Below are 15,672 nucleotides of genomic sequence, written 5' to 3' on the forward strand. Positions count from 1 at the left end.
GATTAACCATGAATAATCTCAACTTTAATGAGTGTTTGTTCAAAGTAAACTTGGGTAATCCGATGATCTGTTGTAGTAGGTAAATTCACCAAAAAAATAAATTAAAAATTAATTTTAAATTAGAGAAACATTTTGACATAAAAAGTTCTAAATAATAAAAAAAATCATAAATTTTTATTAAACATTTTTTTCGACATTTTATTTTAATTTATTTTTTTTTTAAAAATAAAACTTGTCATAGCAAGTCATTCCGTTGTCGGATTTACTCTAGAAAAATATCCTTTAAAGTTGAGATTATTCATGGTTAAACAATAGGTGGAATTATTGTAGGAAAATCATGAATAAAATGGATTATTCTAGGTAAATTTTCCTTAATAATTCAAACCTTTGATAATGAGGCTATTGTGGCAACCTTTGTCTTTTTAAATTGTCATCTAAAAAATTGACTTTTAAGCCAAAACAAAAGTCTAACGTAAGTGATTTATTTTATTAATTTTTGGATTATTAATTCATTTTTTCTCAAACAAATAATTAACAGTAAATATATAATTCAACCAAATACTTCTATTAACAGATAACTAATCCAAAAAGTCTAACCTTTTTAATAGTCAAAATAAACCAAGTAAAAGTAAGGAACATTCATTTGTCAACGCCCCAATATGGCAATATGACGTTTATATTGGTGAAGTATACGCAATAATCTGTATACTTTACTTGAACTACGAGTTTGGTACACCAATGTAGATTATTCTAAGCCTACTTCTGACAAACCAGAACACTCCTTCAAGATTGTGTGGAACAAATCATCCACGTGTCCTATCCTCTAACTTCTACTTGTGGACCCCACCCCTCCTCCAATCCCATAGAAGATTCTCAAGAATCTTCTTCCCATCTTCCATTTCTTCTCTTCTATTATCACAAGCAATTTCAAGTTAATAGTTAGCTAAACCCACAAAATTACTAATAAAAATCTAATAAAGTCCTGTACATTTCACCATATTTAACAAAAAAAAAAAATCTGGGTTAGAGAAAAAAGTAGCAATAAACAATACCCAGAAGGGAAAGGAAGAGAAAATGAGATCATTGAATTCTGGGTTTGAGATAATTGATCTTCATAGTTCATGGCAATCTATGTATCAAACTCAGGTATCAACCTTTAATTTTCTTAAAAATGCTTACTTTTTTTCACCTGTCTCTGGGGCATTTCGTCAAGCACGTAGTGGGCGTAAAGGTATTGCTCCTTCTAGACCATCTATACCGAATATTCGGTCACCTGAGATTCGTCGGCCTGTAGATAGGTTCTTTATTGGAAATGGGTTGTCTTCAAATTCTCTTGTTTCAGTGCCAAATACTTTGATTTCAAGTAATCAGAAGATGGAAGAATTGACTTCAGAATTGGAGGTTTTTCTTGAATTGGTACCGTCTAGGATGAGGAATAATTTGGCTTGTCACCAAGAGATTGTGGATTTGATTGAAGTTGTTCTTGATTTTGGACGGAAGCCACTTGCGCGGTTTCCGTCTGGTGATTGGATTATTTCTGATGAGACTGTTAAGCTTGAAGATTTGCAGTATGCTATTTCTAAGGTAGTTTAGTCGGTTTTTTGGTGTAAATTCTTTTTGTGGTTCATTTTTTTTTATTATGTGATGTTTAGTGCATAAAATGAGTGTTTGTTGACGTTTAATATTGCTTCTTTTGATGGCGATTACATGAGTTGTCACGACATTTCATTACCTCAATGCATTAAGTGGCTCCTACCTAGTTGGAGTTTAGAGTTAGGTGTACACAATCTTACCATCGTAAGTGTCAAAAAACCAATTCAACTAAAAGTTTAGACTGATCGTTGAAGACCGTGATATGTAGCCCTTGGGCTAAAAGTGTGGATGCAACCCATGGCGTTATATATTTCACTTTGAATTGAAGAGTGAACGAGATTCAAATTTGTGACAATCTGTCACGTTGGTTTTTGATACTATGTCAATGAATCAACTCAAGCAAAAGTTTAACCTGAAGTTGAAGCTCAGGATATGTTATATACTCTATTAGTGATATCAAAAAGGTTGTTTTCAATTGACCCTTACGTGCAAAAATCATCACAACTAGTACATCAATATTATGGTTCGAAAAACTTGGTCTTTTTTCTCTTTGAATATGAGTTTTAACTATCAATATATGATGTCTTTGTTTGATTGCAATAATATGTAGGAGCTTTTACCTTATCCTGGTTTAATGTGGCAGAAAGTAGTGAAAATTCTGATTGGATTTCATTTGAGTTACCTGCATTGTTCAGGTGGGTGATTTTTCTGATGACAATCGATCAGGTATAGATCGTTCACTGCATCGTATAAGTGCCATTCGAAACCGTAAGATGCAAATAATTGGGCTCACTTGTCGGGTGGGTAGAGCGGTTTGTGGGAGTGCAGAGATCATCCGTGATTTGATTGAGGGGGGAGGGTCAATTTTGGTTATAGGACCTCCCGGAGTTGGCAAAACCACCTTGATCAGGTAGTTCCTTCCTAAAGTTTCAATTAAGTACATCTATCAAACCATTGTCATTAAGTAACACACGAAATGATCGACTCTATTTAAGTCATTAGGTTGATAGACAAAAACTCGATTCTACAAAAGATTTCTTTTATTGCTTGTATTTATGTGTGAAATGATATACATTCAATAACCTTTATTTATAATATAGTTAGAAGTAGAGGTTCAAAAAGACCCGATGATCCGAAATATTCCCGACCTTGTAACCAAACCTGATTTGACCCGACTTCGAAAATGATTTACAGTTATGAAATTAATAAACCTGAAATCAACTCCATGACCCGAATGAACACCTCTAGTTAGAGGCCTAATTAATTTCCTACGAAGGAAAGATATAAAAGTAATTTCTAACCACTTAAAAGTTATCATACAAGATTTTGGAAAAAACTAATTTTTGTAATTTTGTATCTATTTTGTTTTACTTTCCCGTGTAGGTTAGTTTTAACGATGTTGCACTATGAGACTATTTCCGATGAAACTGAACTCATTGTATCTGCGAATGTCTAAGTTAGAAAAATTAAAAAATTTTCCAGGGAGATTGCAAGAATGTTGGCCGATGAGCGCAACAAACGTGTAGTAATTGTAGACACATCGAATGAGATTGGCGGTGATGGTGATGTTCCACATTCGGGTATTGGCCGTGCAAGAAGGATGCAAGTCCCTAATGTCAACATGCAGCATAATGTGGGTGTTAAATTGCTTCATAGTTCATACCTAGCCAATGATTTAGACCTTTTATCGACTTTTGATTTATGCTTTTGAACCTCATAGGTAATGATTGAAGCTGTCGAAAATCATATGCCTGAGACAATTATAATCGATGAAATTGGAACGGAGCTTGAAGCTTTGGCTGCCAGTACCATTGCTCAAAGGGGAGTTCAACTTGTTGGGACTGCACATGGTATGGTCATCGAAAATATCATAAAAAATCCTTCTCTTCAGCTGCTTGTCGGTGGTATAGAGGTGAGTTACTAATTACTATTGTTCTGCTATTTGTGCATTCTCTCGTCACTGATAAAATATCATCATCATACTTATTATATCCTGCTCATAGAACCTATGATTAGGGTCTGGACTAAAGGTGTTCATTCGGGTCATCGAGTTGATTTCTGGTCAAGTGTTTCGGGTCGGTTCAAAATCGGGTTTTGTGTCTGCATTGGTTTTTACATAATTGTAAATCCAATTTGTGAGCCGGGTCAAATCAGGTTCAGTTACAAGGTCGAGTGATTATCGGGTCATCGGGTTTGTTTTGAACACCTCTAGTCTAGACTATCATAAATATAATGAACTATATTTGACATTGTGTTGTTTCTGAACTCTGTCATCTTCTCTACAAGAGTGTTACTTTGGGTGATGAAGAAGCAAGGCGAAGAAAAGTGCAGAAGACAGTTCTCGAGAGAAAAGGTCCTCCCACTTTTACATGTGCGGTTGAAATGATATCTAGAACTGAATGCCGTGTCCATCACAGATTAGATGCAACAGTTGATGCTATACTTGCAGGTATAGTACTTGTAATGTTATATTTGGATCACTTTAAAATCATAGTAAATGTTGGACATGCTAAATTATGTTTATCGATCTATGTTACAGGGAAACCTCCTCTGTATGAAATCCGTCACATGGATCCTGAAGTGAAATCATCGGATAATTTGGTGCCAATCCATGACAAGCAACAGAAAGAAGAATCCGAGTTTGTTAAGCATACTACTATAAATACTGAAACAGAGACTGAGGATGAAGAGTTGGGTGTACATCAATATGCCAAGAGGAGAAGCATGAAGGGTTTGAGAAAGAGCCGTTCACAGGTGTTTGTGTACACTTATAAGGTAAGATATATTCTGAAATACGGTAATGGCCCATTTGGTAGTCGGTATTAAATCTAGTGGAACCAGTGGCGGATCTAGTGTGATGTCACTGAGATCAGTTGACATCATTTAAATCCAAAATAAAATCAAATATTACATGTAAATATACCCTAAATGAGTTGGTTAGTGTATTTTCTTCCACTTGAATGACCAGGGATCAAAACCCAGCAAGTGCATTTCACTTAAATTGATATTATTCATTTTTTTTTTCTGGATTCGCCACTGGTTCCACTGGATGTCTAATGCCCAAGAAAGGGCTTCATAATGCCTTCATGCTTGTTTGTCCAAATTTTGTTGTAGAAATTATCCAAGATAAAAACATAACCATCCTCTTCTGTAACGAGTTTTTATTCTCGAGTCTCTAGCATTGCTTGCCAAAACATTTACCCGATTGGTCACCGACAATTTATGATGCACTAACTTTGCAGAATCGAAGATATCGTTTCTGTATTAAACTGTTCTGACCTTACATGAGTCTGTGTGCTTAGATATTGGAAGCTGATTTGATGCAAGTGGCAGAGGTACTGGGACTAGAAGATGTTATAAACGTTACCGATGATATTGGAACAGCAGACGCAATCTTGGCCTCCACTTCAGAAATGAAGCAGAACCCATGGGTTCGGGGTGTTGCTAAATTTCACCAAATCCCTATATTTGTTATCAAGGTAATTCTCATATTGGCTGCGAAAGATACCAAATTTTGTATTACTAGTTGTATCTAAAACTCGTTTTTGCATATTTAGTCAAACACGATGGCACAAATGGTAAAGGCGATACGTATGATTCTTGGGATGGAGTCTTTTGGCTCAATGTCAAAGCTTCCTTCCAAAAATGTGCTCGACATCGAGATTGAAGATGATGCACCTGCAAGGAAACCCTCGTTGGAAGAACTTGATGCTTTAGAGGTACCGCGATTTTTTTTAAACTCATTTCTCAATGGTTCCAAGTAGGACGTGGTAGGTTTGATACTCAGAGAATAATTATGAGGTGCTACAGACCTATTCATTGGGTTGAAAAATGGTTTGTTAAGATTGGGCTCGGTCTTGTCTTGGTTTAGCGGGGTTTATAGGAATTTATCATCAACTATTTTAACATGTTAAGCTAATCAAGTTCGTCGCATTTCCGTTGGAATTAATCAAGTCAAAATTTGATGATAATGTCGCACATAAATGGGGTTCGGATTTGGGTTTAGGCTTGGTAAAAAGATTTATATTTCCTTGATTTCGGATTATAATGTACTACTATATTTAAACGGATCATTAAATCATGTGCCCTTATTTATCTGAAGTTGTTGATATTTGTTATCAAGGGTCAATCATAAACAACCTATTTGTTATCAATAACAAGGGTAAGGTTGCGTACATACGACCCCTATGCCCTGCCTAGTTGGGAACGCCGTAAGGGGTAATGGATAAAAACCAATCCCTGTTGCTACCGGTAGTTGGGCGTTTTATCTTTGCTCATCCATTTTCAAATCTATACACGTGCATTAGCATATTTCATTATCGGGTGTAAATCTTTGGTTTCTCGAGCCGAGGATCTCATTGGGCCACAAACTCCTTATCTCCTTTGATAAGGGTATGGTAAGCCTTCATCCCATCCCACCCTTCCAAACCTTGATCATAGCTTCTATGAGCGGGACACATTGAGTATGATAATTTTGAATCTTTGATAACCAACCTTCTAGGGGGTATTCTCATGCGCTTTATAATCATGTTAATAGGAAGTTCGACTTGCAATCGAGTATATTGTGATTCCGGGCGGGGAGGCAGTAGAGCTTCTTCCTCGACGTTCCGAGATAATTGCTCGACAACTCGAACTTGTAGAAAGTTATCAGTTAGCTGCAGAGAATTCAGGTACAGCATTGAACCCAAGATTACAAATTCTTCCATCTAAATCAAAGAAAAAGACTTCAACCAAATACTTCAAATTTGTTTCCTCTGACGATGAAATAAGCCCTAAACCATCAACTGGTGCCAAAGAAGGCACCACCGTCGCCCGGTTGCCCCTCCTGCCTGAATAGTGCTAAATGAACTTATTACTTGTACACAAATTGTCGTAGAAGACGGTCTCATCGAGACTCGCGTCTTATATATGGGTTAAGAAGCCCATCTAATACAGACTACGAAAATATGAGCTCTTTATTTGAGATCGTATCACTAAGAGACAGTCTCTCACAAGAGTAGCTTTTGTATCATATGTATCCTGTACAGTGATGTAAATATGACTTCTTTGCAGTAATTTATTTTATTTGTATCCATTCTTCATAATTGTGTAAGATCACAGAAATTGTAATCATTTCATCTGTAAAATCTCTTGTTAATGCTGATTACGTCTTTGATGCCTTTACTATCACTATCAACATAGGCGGTTCTAAGCATATTTTAGGCGTACGATTGCTTACGACCCTTATAAATTAGAGGCCCCAAATTAGTTTTAAGATGCATTTTTATTGTATAATCAAGTTTTGCAAATTGCAGTTCATACTTAATTTTTCGCTTTTTATATATTCGTGTGCTTATGAGATGAATTTTGTGTTATTGTTGTTCATAAATTAATATTCAAGCACAAACTATTTCATTTTAGAATGTAATTATAGATTTTGGTGTGAAGTATTTTTATACTTGATATAGTTTTCTTTTATAATTCGTAAAGACATAAGAGTTTCATTTCAAACGAAATTGCAAAAAAAAAAGGGTCACCCATAATCTTTGCTCCGGCCCAGTGTATATCATAACACATTCCAAGCAACAGTTTTTAGTCCTTGAATAGGAATTATTTCTTCATCAATGTCTCATGGAATTTGCCACAAATACATAAAGTTGTTTTATTGGACCTTAAAATGAAGTATTTGTTCTCAAATATAAGTTAACAACTTAATTGAATTTGATCTTTGAAATGAAACATTTGTTCCGAAACACAACTTTAATGAATTTATTACAAATTTACAATTGTTTCCTTGAGTTGTTTTAATAAATTTATTAGCTTTTCTAATATAATCTCATATGTATTAAGAAAAACAAAAAGTTGAAACTTGACAAATTTAAAAATAATGAGACAAAAACCGACTTACAAATGAATGGGGTAGAAAAATACTCGTGGACAACCGTCAAAACTCTTACTGGATTCAAACAGCCAATACCAATCATTTAAAATTAAACTTTTTTCATGGCGAAAGGCTAAGATTGAGAGGAAGACGTGAAGAAAACGTGCCTCATTTTCAGTCAGAATCTGCGGTATTTTCCCTTATTTGATTCTTTCTCACTCTATTTATATTGCTTTTGTTTGATTGTGGGTAAACGTGCAAATCTTGAATCTGTATAAAAACCTTAATTTTTATACCACAATTTGATCCATTTTAATTATTCAGTATTTTGATACTATGACTGACTATAAAATTGTTTTGGAAACGCGTTGATTTGCGAATCAATTGAGTTGACATTAGGGTATGGCTTTTTTTTTTTTTTGGTTTTAGTATTGGTATTGATTTGGAATCAATTTAGGGTTTCATTCAGATTTATTGAATTGTGGAGACAACGTGCAACTTATGATTTTTCTTTCGGGCATAAACCCTAACTTTTATACTACCATGGGTTTCATTTTGATTAGTCAGTAATTCGATTCCATAGTTGACTTTAATAATATCGTAGAGCGGTGTTAAATTTTCAAATTAATTGAATTGACTTTAGGGTATTGCTTTTTTTTTTTTTTTAAATCAATTTTTGGAATTGATTTGAAATCAATTTAGGGTTCATTATTTACTAGATTTGTAAGATTTAGTTTGGCTGTATAATTAATTGATAATCAATTGAATTGACATTTGGGATTGCACTTTTTAAAAATGTTTAGTATTGGAATTGATTTAGAATATCTAGGGTTTCAATCAGATTTTATTGGATTTGAAGGTATTTGTTCTAAGGTATTATAAGATGATTATTGATACTTGTTCCATCTGTCCTGTGCTTTTTGATTGAAGTTTCTTATAATGTTAGTATATTGAAACTAGGAAATCAGAAGGCCGACCTTAGGTCAGCTGGTAGAGCGGAGGACTGTAGCTGTTAAGCAGATTAATCCTTAGGGCGCTGGTTTGAATCCGGCAGGTCGGATTTTTTTGTTGTGTATCAATCCCCTTCTTTGTTTTTGCCTTTTTTATAACCCTTTTTCAAAGTTACATCCTTGTGAAAAAACTTGTGTGTAGTGTGTAGTATGTAGTATGAAGTTAAGTGAACAGGAAAGTCCAACTATTTACTATTGGTTTTTTTTTTTTTTTGTTTTTTTGGTTTTCTGTGCTGACATAATTACAAAGAGGATTGATCTTACTATTCAGCCATCCTCCATAGTTTGATAGGAGAGATAAGATTATTGTTAAATGTTTGTGGTTTGTGTACTTTTGGTTGAAGCTTTTGATAAGATTTGTATATTGGGCAAGTGTATCCAAAGACCGACCTTAGCTCAGTTGGTAGAGCGGAGGACTGTAGTTGGTAAGCAGATTAATCCTTAGGTCGCTGGTTCGAATCCGGCAGGTCGGATTTTTTTGTTGTGTATCAATCCCCTTCTTTGTTTTTGCCTTTTTTATAACCATTTTTCAAAGTTACGTCCTTGTGAAAAAATTTGTGTGTAGTGTGTAGTATGTAGTATGAAGTTAAGTGAACAGGAAAGTCCAACTATTTACTATTGGTTTTTTTTTTTTTTTTTTTGGTTTGCGGTGCTGACAAAATTACATAGGATTGATCTAACTATTCAGCCATCTTCCATAGTTTGATAGGAGAGATAAGATTATTGTTAAATGTTTGTGGTTTGTGTACTTTTGGTCGAAGCTTTTGATAAGATTTGTATATTGGGCAAGTGTATCCAAAGACCGACCTTAGCTCAGTTGGTAGAGCGGAGGACTGTAGTTGGTAAGCAGATTAATCCTTAGGTCGTTGGTTCGAATCCAGCAGGTCGGATTTTTTTGTTTTGTATCAATCCCCTTCTTTGTTTTTGGCTTTTTTATAACCCTTTTTCAAAGTTACGTCCTTGTGAAAAAATTTGTGTGTAGTGTGTAGTATGTAGTATGAAATTAAGTGAACAGGAAAATTCCAACTATTTACTATTGTTTTTTTTTTTTTTTGGTTTACTGAGGATTGATCTAACTATACAGCCATCTTCAATAGTTTGATAGGAGAGTTAAGAATGTTAATTGTTTATTGTGTTGTGTGTTTTTGGTTGAAGTTTTTGATAAGATTTGTATATTGGGCAAGTGTACCTTAAGACCGACCTTAGCTCAGTTGGTAGAGCGGAGGACTGTAGTTGTTAAGCAGTTTAATCCTTAGGTCACTGGTTCGAATCCGGTAGGTCGGACTTTATTTTTTAGATGTGAATCAATTCCTTTCTCTTTCTCTAATTTTTCTTTTTCTCTTTAGAACCCTCTTTTAAACTTATATTCTTTTGAATACTTGTTTAGTATAGTATGTAGTATCAAGTTAAGTGATTAAGAACATTATAAAAATTTACAATTTCTTCTTATGGAAAAATATAATGTCAGAAATACATACTGAAATGAAGTAAATATTAGCCATTTCAATAGTTTTATAGGAGAGCTAAGAGCCTTGAAAAGCAGATTCCAAAATTTCATTTCATTGGACGCACCCAGTATCTCTTAGTTCTTGAGTTGTCATATATAAGATTTGTGTATATGAAACCACTAACGTTTTATGCACTAAGTATTATTGTGGTAATTGAAAGTCATAAGATTGTTCCTGGTATCAGAATGTCACAGTTCTTTTGTTTATAGATTTGTTCAGGTTCAGGCTTGAAATAAGAAAATCACTTAAGGGGTATTATTGTTTAAAAATCTGTTGTTGGTTCCTTGGCGTTATTGTATTCTAATTATCTGTGAACTTTTTTTTGATGACGCTTTCGAAGAACCACTATCATAATCATTCCTAGCCTAAGAAAGTATTTTATTAAGTGATTTTCTGCTGCGAATTTGCTAACTAACTTGAGTTTGTTGATAGAGTAAAAGGCTGAAATTGTTCAAAGTTTCAAACAGATTAGGGGAAGTCTACACATATATTTTTGTGAATGTTTCCTCCACACTAATATGTTGCTGCCCTCCTATTCATTAATATAATTATGAATTCAAGTCTTTAATCTTTTTTAAATAACATTTAAAGAATTTAAGTTCTAAATTTTTTTCTTCCTTCCCATGAGCAAATGTTTTCTCTAAAATAATCAGCTTTTCTTCTAATTATTTTTAATAAGGGTAATATTGATAGTTTTAATTGCTTGTGCATGTTATGTTCACATACATAATGTGTATGTGTAATCACTCTCAATTAGACTATACTTCTCATCATTACTATGAATTATCAAGTAGCATAAATTATGATTTGTTTGGTATATAATTATTGGTATTTTTGACCTAGTGTACCAGGACGGAAATTTTTTAGTTGGTAGAAAGGCAGAGGACTGTAGTTTTCGAGCAAATCATCCGTAGGTTGCAGTTTGCCCTCGATTTTGTTTACTCATGGTTATTCTCTTATTTGGTAGTAGGTAGTTTTGATCTTTGTTCCTTCTTATGGACAGCTATGTTTCTGTGAAACCATGGTGGAATATCAATATATTATATCTCATTCGAATGGAATTCTATTGTTATATAGTAGATTTCTTAGCAAGTGCACAGAAGCCGACCTTAGCTCAGTTGGTAGAGCGGAGGACTGTAGTTGGTAGTAAGCAGATCAATCCTTAGGTCGCTGGTTCGAATCCGGCAGGTCGGATTTATTTTTTGCTGTGATCAATCCCTTTCTTTATTTGTGCCTTTCTCTTTAATAGCCTTTTCAAAGTTATGTCCTTTTGAAAAAACTTGAATGCAGTCTGTAGTATGAAGTTAAGTGCACATGAAAATTCTAAATATTTACATTTGGCTTTTTTTAGGGGTTTACTATGATGACAAAATTGAACACAGGATTGATCTAAATATTCAGCCATCTTCAATAGTTTGATAGGAGTTTAAGATTGTTGTTAATTGTTTATGTGTGTTGTGTGTTTTTGGTTGAAGTTTTTGATAAGATTTGTATATTGGGCAAGTGTATCTAAGACCGACCTTAGCTCAGTTGGTAGAGCGGAGGACTGTAGTTGTTAAGCAGTTTAATCCTTAGGTCACTGGTTCGAATCCGGTAGGTCGGACTTTATTTTTTAGATGTGAATCAATTCCTTTCTCTTTCTCTAATTTTTCTTTTTCTCTTTAAAACCCTCTTTTAAACTTATATTCTTTTGAAAATACTTGTTTAGTATAGTATGTAGTATCAAGTTAAGTGATTAAGATGTTAAAAACATTATAAAAATTTACAATTTCTTCTTTTGGAAAAATATAATGTCAGAAATACATACTGAAATGAAATAAATATTTAGCCATTTCAATAGTTTTATAGGAGAGCTAAGAGCCTTGAAAAGCAGATTCCAAAATTTCATTTCATTGGATGAACTCACTATCTCTTAGTTCTTAAGCTGTCATAGATAGGCTTTGCGTATATGAAACCACTAACATTATATGCACCAAGTATTATTGTGGTAATTGAAATTCATAAGAGTGTTGTTCCTTTATATTCATTAGGTATGAGAATGTCAAAATTTTTTTTGCTTGCAAAATTGTAAGGGGTCAGGCTTGGAATTCGAAAATTTTTACTTTCCTTCCCATGAGCAAGTTTCCTGTAATTATTTTTAATAAATGGTGATATTGATAGTTTTAATTGCTTGTGAATGTTATGTTCACATACAAAATGAGTATCTAATCAGTTTCGATTAGAATAGACTTCTGTCATTTGTATGAATTATCAAGTAGCGTTAAATAAGATTTGGTTAGTATATATTGGATTTTTTAGACCTAGTGTAAAAGAAACAGCATTTTCCCTGTTGGTAGAAAGGCGGAGGACTGTAGTTATCGAACAAATTATCCTTAGGTCGCTGGTTTAATTTGGGCAGGTTGCCCTCGATTTTCTTTACTCATGTTTATCCTCTTATTAGGTAGTATTGATCTTCGTATTTCCTTCTTATGGACAGCTATGTTTCTGTGAAACCATGGTGGAATATCAATATACTATGTCCCATTTAAATGGAATTCTATTGTTATAAAGTAGATTTTTTTTGCCAGTACACAGAAACCGACCTTAGCTCAGTTGGTAGAGCGGAGGACTGTAGTTGCTCAAACAGATATCCTTAGGTCGCTGGTTCGAATTCGGCAGGTCGGATTTTAGGTCACAGTTGTTTTTTTAACTTCTACAGCATGCTTGTCCTCTTATTTGTCAGCATTAACCTTTTTTTTTACTTATTATTGACAAAAGTGAAGCTTTATTGAGATATTAAGTCCCATCCAAATGGAATTCTATTGATAGAGAGTAGATTTTCAGTAGCTCATGTACAGAATCTGACCTTAGCTCAGTTGGAGGACTGTAGCTTTTCATATAATCCTTAGGTTGCTTGTTCGAATCCAGTATATTAAATTTTTAGTCTGATGTTTACTTTCCTCTCTTACATGTTTTTTTATGGGCGGGATACACTGGGTATGATGATGATGATGATCTTTGGCTACAAAAAAGTCGATGCTAAGAGTATTATGTGCAATCCAAATGGATTTCTATTGATATATAGTTCATTTTCAGTAGCAATGGCATTTTTTGGAGGCAAAGGATTGACCTTAGCCCACTTGGTTTAGCCGAGGACTGTTAGTTGAACAGATAATCGCAGATATTCTGGCATTTGTTGAATCGTAGGAGTAAATTTCCCTACTCGTTTTAGTTGAATCATGGGAGTAAAATACCCTTCTCGTCTATGAAGCAGCCTCTAGCATAGCCCTTGCTTTGCCTTGCATTTGATCAGAAATTACCCCTCTATGCATTATTTATGAAAGATAAAAGTATACTTTCTTGTTTTATTTGTGATTACCGAGAAGGAACATAATTGTAGCTACTGTACAAAAAATCATCCTTAGCTCAGTTGGTACATCAAATCGCCCTTTAGGTCGTTGATTTGAATCCGGCAGGTTGGATTTTCTAGTCTAAGAAACTCTTACTACGGCATGTTTGTCCTCGTATTTGGGATTAAGACCGTTGGGCCATTGGCATTGTTCTAAAAGTTACTGCTCTGCGTGTTATCTTATACAGCATTACTGACCTTTGTATGACTCTTATCTTATTGTTGATCACTTTGATGTAGCTTTAGAATCTTATTTAGTCGTATCTTCTCATTTTGGTATGCCGTGGATTTCGTAGATCCAAGATACAAGAACCGACATTCAGCGTAGTTGGTCGAGAGGACGAGTTGATTGAACTGATGAACCGTAGGTCGTTGATCTGACTCCGGAAGGTCGGATCTTATCTTTCATATTTTTATTTATTCCCTTAAGCGTTATTAGCTTTCTATGTTGCTATGTTGAGGCTTATACATGATTTGATCTGAGCTGATTTTAATTGGTCACTGCTGGTTTGAATCTAGCAGATTGGATTCTGTTCCACATTTCTGAAAAATTACGATGAATTATCATTCCTTATACATCCCATTCCATTGAACATCGAGATTGTTTAATTTGACTATATAATGTGAGAGCTTTTTGGGTTAATTTGTTGCAATCTCGGTGTACGATTACTTAAAAAGTTTTAGTAAATGAAAAAATGATTTGCTCTTGTTGAGAGTCGAACTCAAGACCTCCCGCTTACTAAACGGGTGCTCTAACCAACTGAGCTACAAGAGCAACTATAACATATCAGATTTGAATATGTTTGATATACATTCTTATATGATCTCTACATAAAATTACATGGAAATGTCAAAAAATGCTCGCTCTGTACTTTTAAGTTTGCTTCATGTTTTTTTTTTTTGTTTTCTTATTTCTTGATCTTTCATTTTATGTAAATGTTCCTTTATCACTCTTTTTAATTCTCCTCTACACATATTCTCTCTTTTGATAACAACTACACCCACACACCCCACACTGTTTAAATTATCTTATTCTTTCAATAATTAAACTACTTTTAAATATTTGTTTATAAGTCCTTGATAACAAATGCACATGGAGTACTATACAACATTGTCTTGGTGCGTATTCATCATTATATTCCAATCTAAAGTGTGCGATGTTTTACTTTGATGATTCGGCTTGAGACCGGCAATGAATGCATTAGTACTCTAAGGTTTAGGCTTGTATTATTCATGATTGAACAAAAGTAGATATTGTTATAGAAAAAATTAGCAAAAATTTATATAATTCACAATACTTTTTCCTAAATATTACTAAATGGTTTTTTTTAGATCATATAAGGTTATTGAGCTCTAAGACAAGCTCTATGTTATCTGGAACGCAGGACGACAGGCCGTTTTCCGATCTGGGACGGTCAACCCCAAACGCGGGACGTTGACGTACCAGAACACCATGAAACACGTACCAGATCAGCGAACATGGCGACCCAAATCATCTTCACCCAGATTTTCCGGGGTTTGGGTGATTTCAAGTTTCAACCCAGAAAAAAAATAAAGAAAAATCCCAACAATCAAGCAAGAAAATTACAAAAGAAATTTGGAAGTAAAAAAAAAAAAAAAAGAATTACAGTTACAATCAGATTATGGAGCTTGAAGAAAAATCCCATGTCTGTATTTTGCCATATTGTTAAGTTGGAGCTGTTGGAATTTGAAGACTTTGATATTTACATTTACAGAGGAGTGTTGGAAAGGGAAATCACTTTATTTTACTCCTATTAATTTACTATCCTTTTTCCGGAGTCACTTTCAGTAGCGTACTGCGTATCCGTTCTCGTTCCACGTCCCGAACCGTTTTGCGTTCTAGGTAACATAGAACGAGCTATTCTTCAAAAATCAACAATAATGCTTCGGATTGAAGTGAAATGCAAAGACAAAAAAACGATATCATAACTGCACTGAAAAAAGAAGACATAAGAGGGGCAGACGAGCAGACACACCATCGAACAGATTTTTGACATGCTTCACAAGTAACGATATGATTCAGTTCAAAACTAATTTACTTTATGTTGTGTTTGAAAGTATTTCATTTCTAATTATAAATTTCAATTATAAATTCATAAATAAAGAATTTGAAAATGACAAGGTTTGAAAAGTCATTTTTAAATCCCCAACTTTAACTACTTTTAAGACAATGGTAGAATTGGCTCAAATTCGAATTCAATTTCTTTTTTGATTCGCCAAATGCTAAATTTGAGCCAATTCTAAATTTCTAAATGAAATCATTATCTCCAAACATAACCTTAAACGATTGCA

The 15,672-nt window shown here is 34.1% G+C and overlaps 1 protein-coding gene, 1 long non-coding RNA gene and 7 other non-coding genes across 9 annotated transcripts; 8 read left to right on the forward strand and 1 right to left on the reverse strand.

Moving 5' to 3' along the window:
* Positions 1-672: 672 nt before the first annotated feature.
* On the forward strand, positions 673-6,752 carry LOC130806098 (protein SEEDLING PLASTID DEVELOPMENT 1). Its single transcript, XM_057671027.1, has 9 exons — positions 673-1,584; positions 2,289-2,503; positions 3,076-3,226; positions 3,314-3,505; positions 3,880-4,042; positions 4,133-4,368; positions 4,896-5,072; positions 5,151-5,312; positions 6,131-6,752. Exons 1-9 carry the CDS (start codon positions 1,075-1,077, stop codon positions 6,428-6,430), a joined length of 2,106 nt encoding a protein of 701 aa, XP_057527010.1. The 5' UTR covers positions 673-1,074; the 3' UTR covers positions 6,431-6,752.
* Positions 6,753-7,483: 731 nt separating this feature from the next.
* On the forward strand, positions 7,484-15,532 carry LOC130806100 (uncharacterized). Its single transcript, XR_009040258.1, has 3 exons — positions 7,484-7,643; positions 13,656-13,749; positions 14,745-15,532. It is a non-coding gene; the product is annotated as an uncharacterized LOC130806100 (long non-coding RNA).
* TRNAY-GUA (transfer RNA tyrosine (anticodon GUA)) lies at positions 8,849-8,936 on the forward strand. The gene is given in 2 exon segments: positions 8,849-8,885; positions 8,901-8,936. It is a non-coding gene; the product is annotated as a tRNA-Tyr (tRNA).
* TRNAY-GUA (transfer RNA tyrosine (anticodon GUA)) lies at positions 9,266-9,353 on the forward strand. The gene is given in 2 exon segments: positions 9,266-9,302; positions 9,318-9,353. It is a non-coding gene; the product is annotated as a tRNA-Tyr (tRNA).
* On the forward strand, positions 9,660-9,747 carry TRNAY-GUA (transfer RNA tyrosine (anticodon GUA)). Its single transcript is given in 2 exon segments — positions 9,660-9,696; positions 9,712-9,747. It is a non-coding gene; the product is annotated as a tRNA-Tyr (tRNA).
* Positions 11,075-11,165, forward strand: TRNAY-GUA (transfer RNA tyrosine (anticodon GUA)). Its single transcript is given in 2 exon segments — positions 11,075-11,111; positions 11,130-11,165. It is a non-coding gene; the product is annotated as a tRNA-Tyr (tRNA).
* Positions 11,487-11,574, forward strand: TRNAY-GUA (transfer RNA tyrosine (anticodon GUA)). Its single transcript is given in 2 exon segments — positions 11,487-11,523; positions 11,539-11,574. It is a non-coding gene; the product is annotated as a tRNA-Tyr (tRNA).
* Positions 12,549-12,635, forward strand: TRNAY-GUA (transfer RNA tyrosine (anticodon GUA)). The gene is given in 2 exon segments: positions 12,549-12,585; positions 12,600-12,635. It is a non-coding gene; the product is annotated as a tRNA-Tyr (tRNA).
* On the reverse strand, positions 14,061-14,134 carry TRNAT-AGU (transfer RNA threonine (anticodon AGU)). The gene has a single exon. It is a non-coding gene; the product is annotated as a tRNA-Thr (tRNA).
* Positions 15,533-15,672: the final 140 nt, after the last annotated feature.

The sequence above is a fragment of the Amaranthus tricolor genome, chromosome 2 (assembly GCF_026212465.1).
Source record: "Amaranthus tricolor cultivar Red isolate AtriRed21 chromosome 2, ASM2621246v1, whole genome shotgun sequence".
In the NCBI taxonomy this organism is placed as follows: domain Eukaryota; kingdom Viridiplantae; phylum Streptophyta; class Magnoliopsida; order Caryophyllales; family Amaranthaceae; genus Amaranthus; species Amaranthus tricolor.

Excerpts from the sequence above, each read along its gene's own strand:
- LOC130806098 (XM_057671027.1), top strand. The coding sequence starts at position 1,075 with ATGAGATCATTGAATTCTGGGTTTGAGATAATTGATCTTCATAGTTCA. Across the intron at positions 2,504-3,075 it reads GGCAAAACCACCTTGATCAG|GGAGATTGCAAGAATGTTGG; the intron begins GTAGTTCCTTCC and ends AAAATTTTCCAG. Across the intron at positions 3,506-3,879 it reads TGCTTGTCGGTGGTATAGAG|AGTGTTACTTTGGGTGATGA; the intron begins GTGAGTTACTAA and ends CTTCTCTACAAG.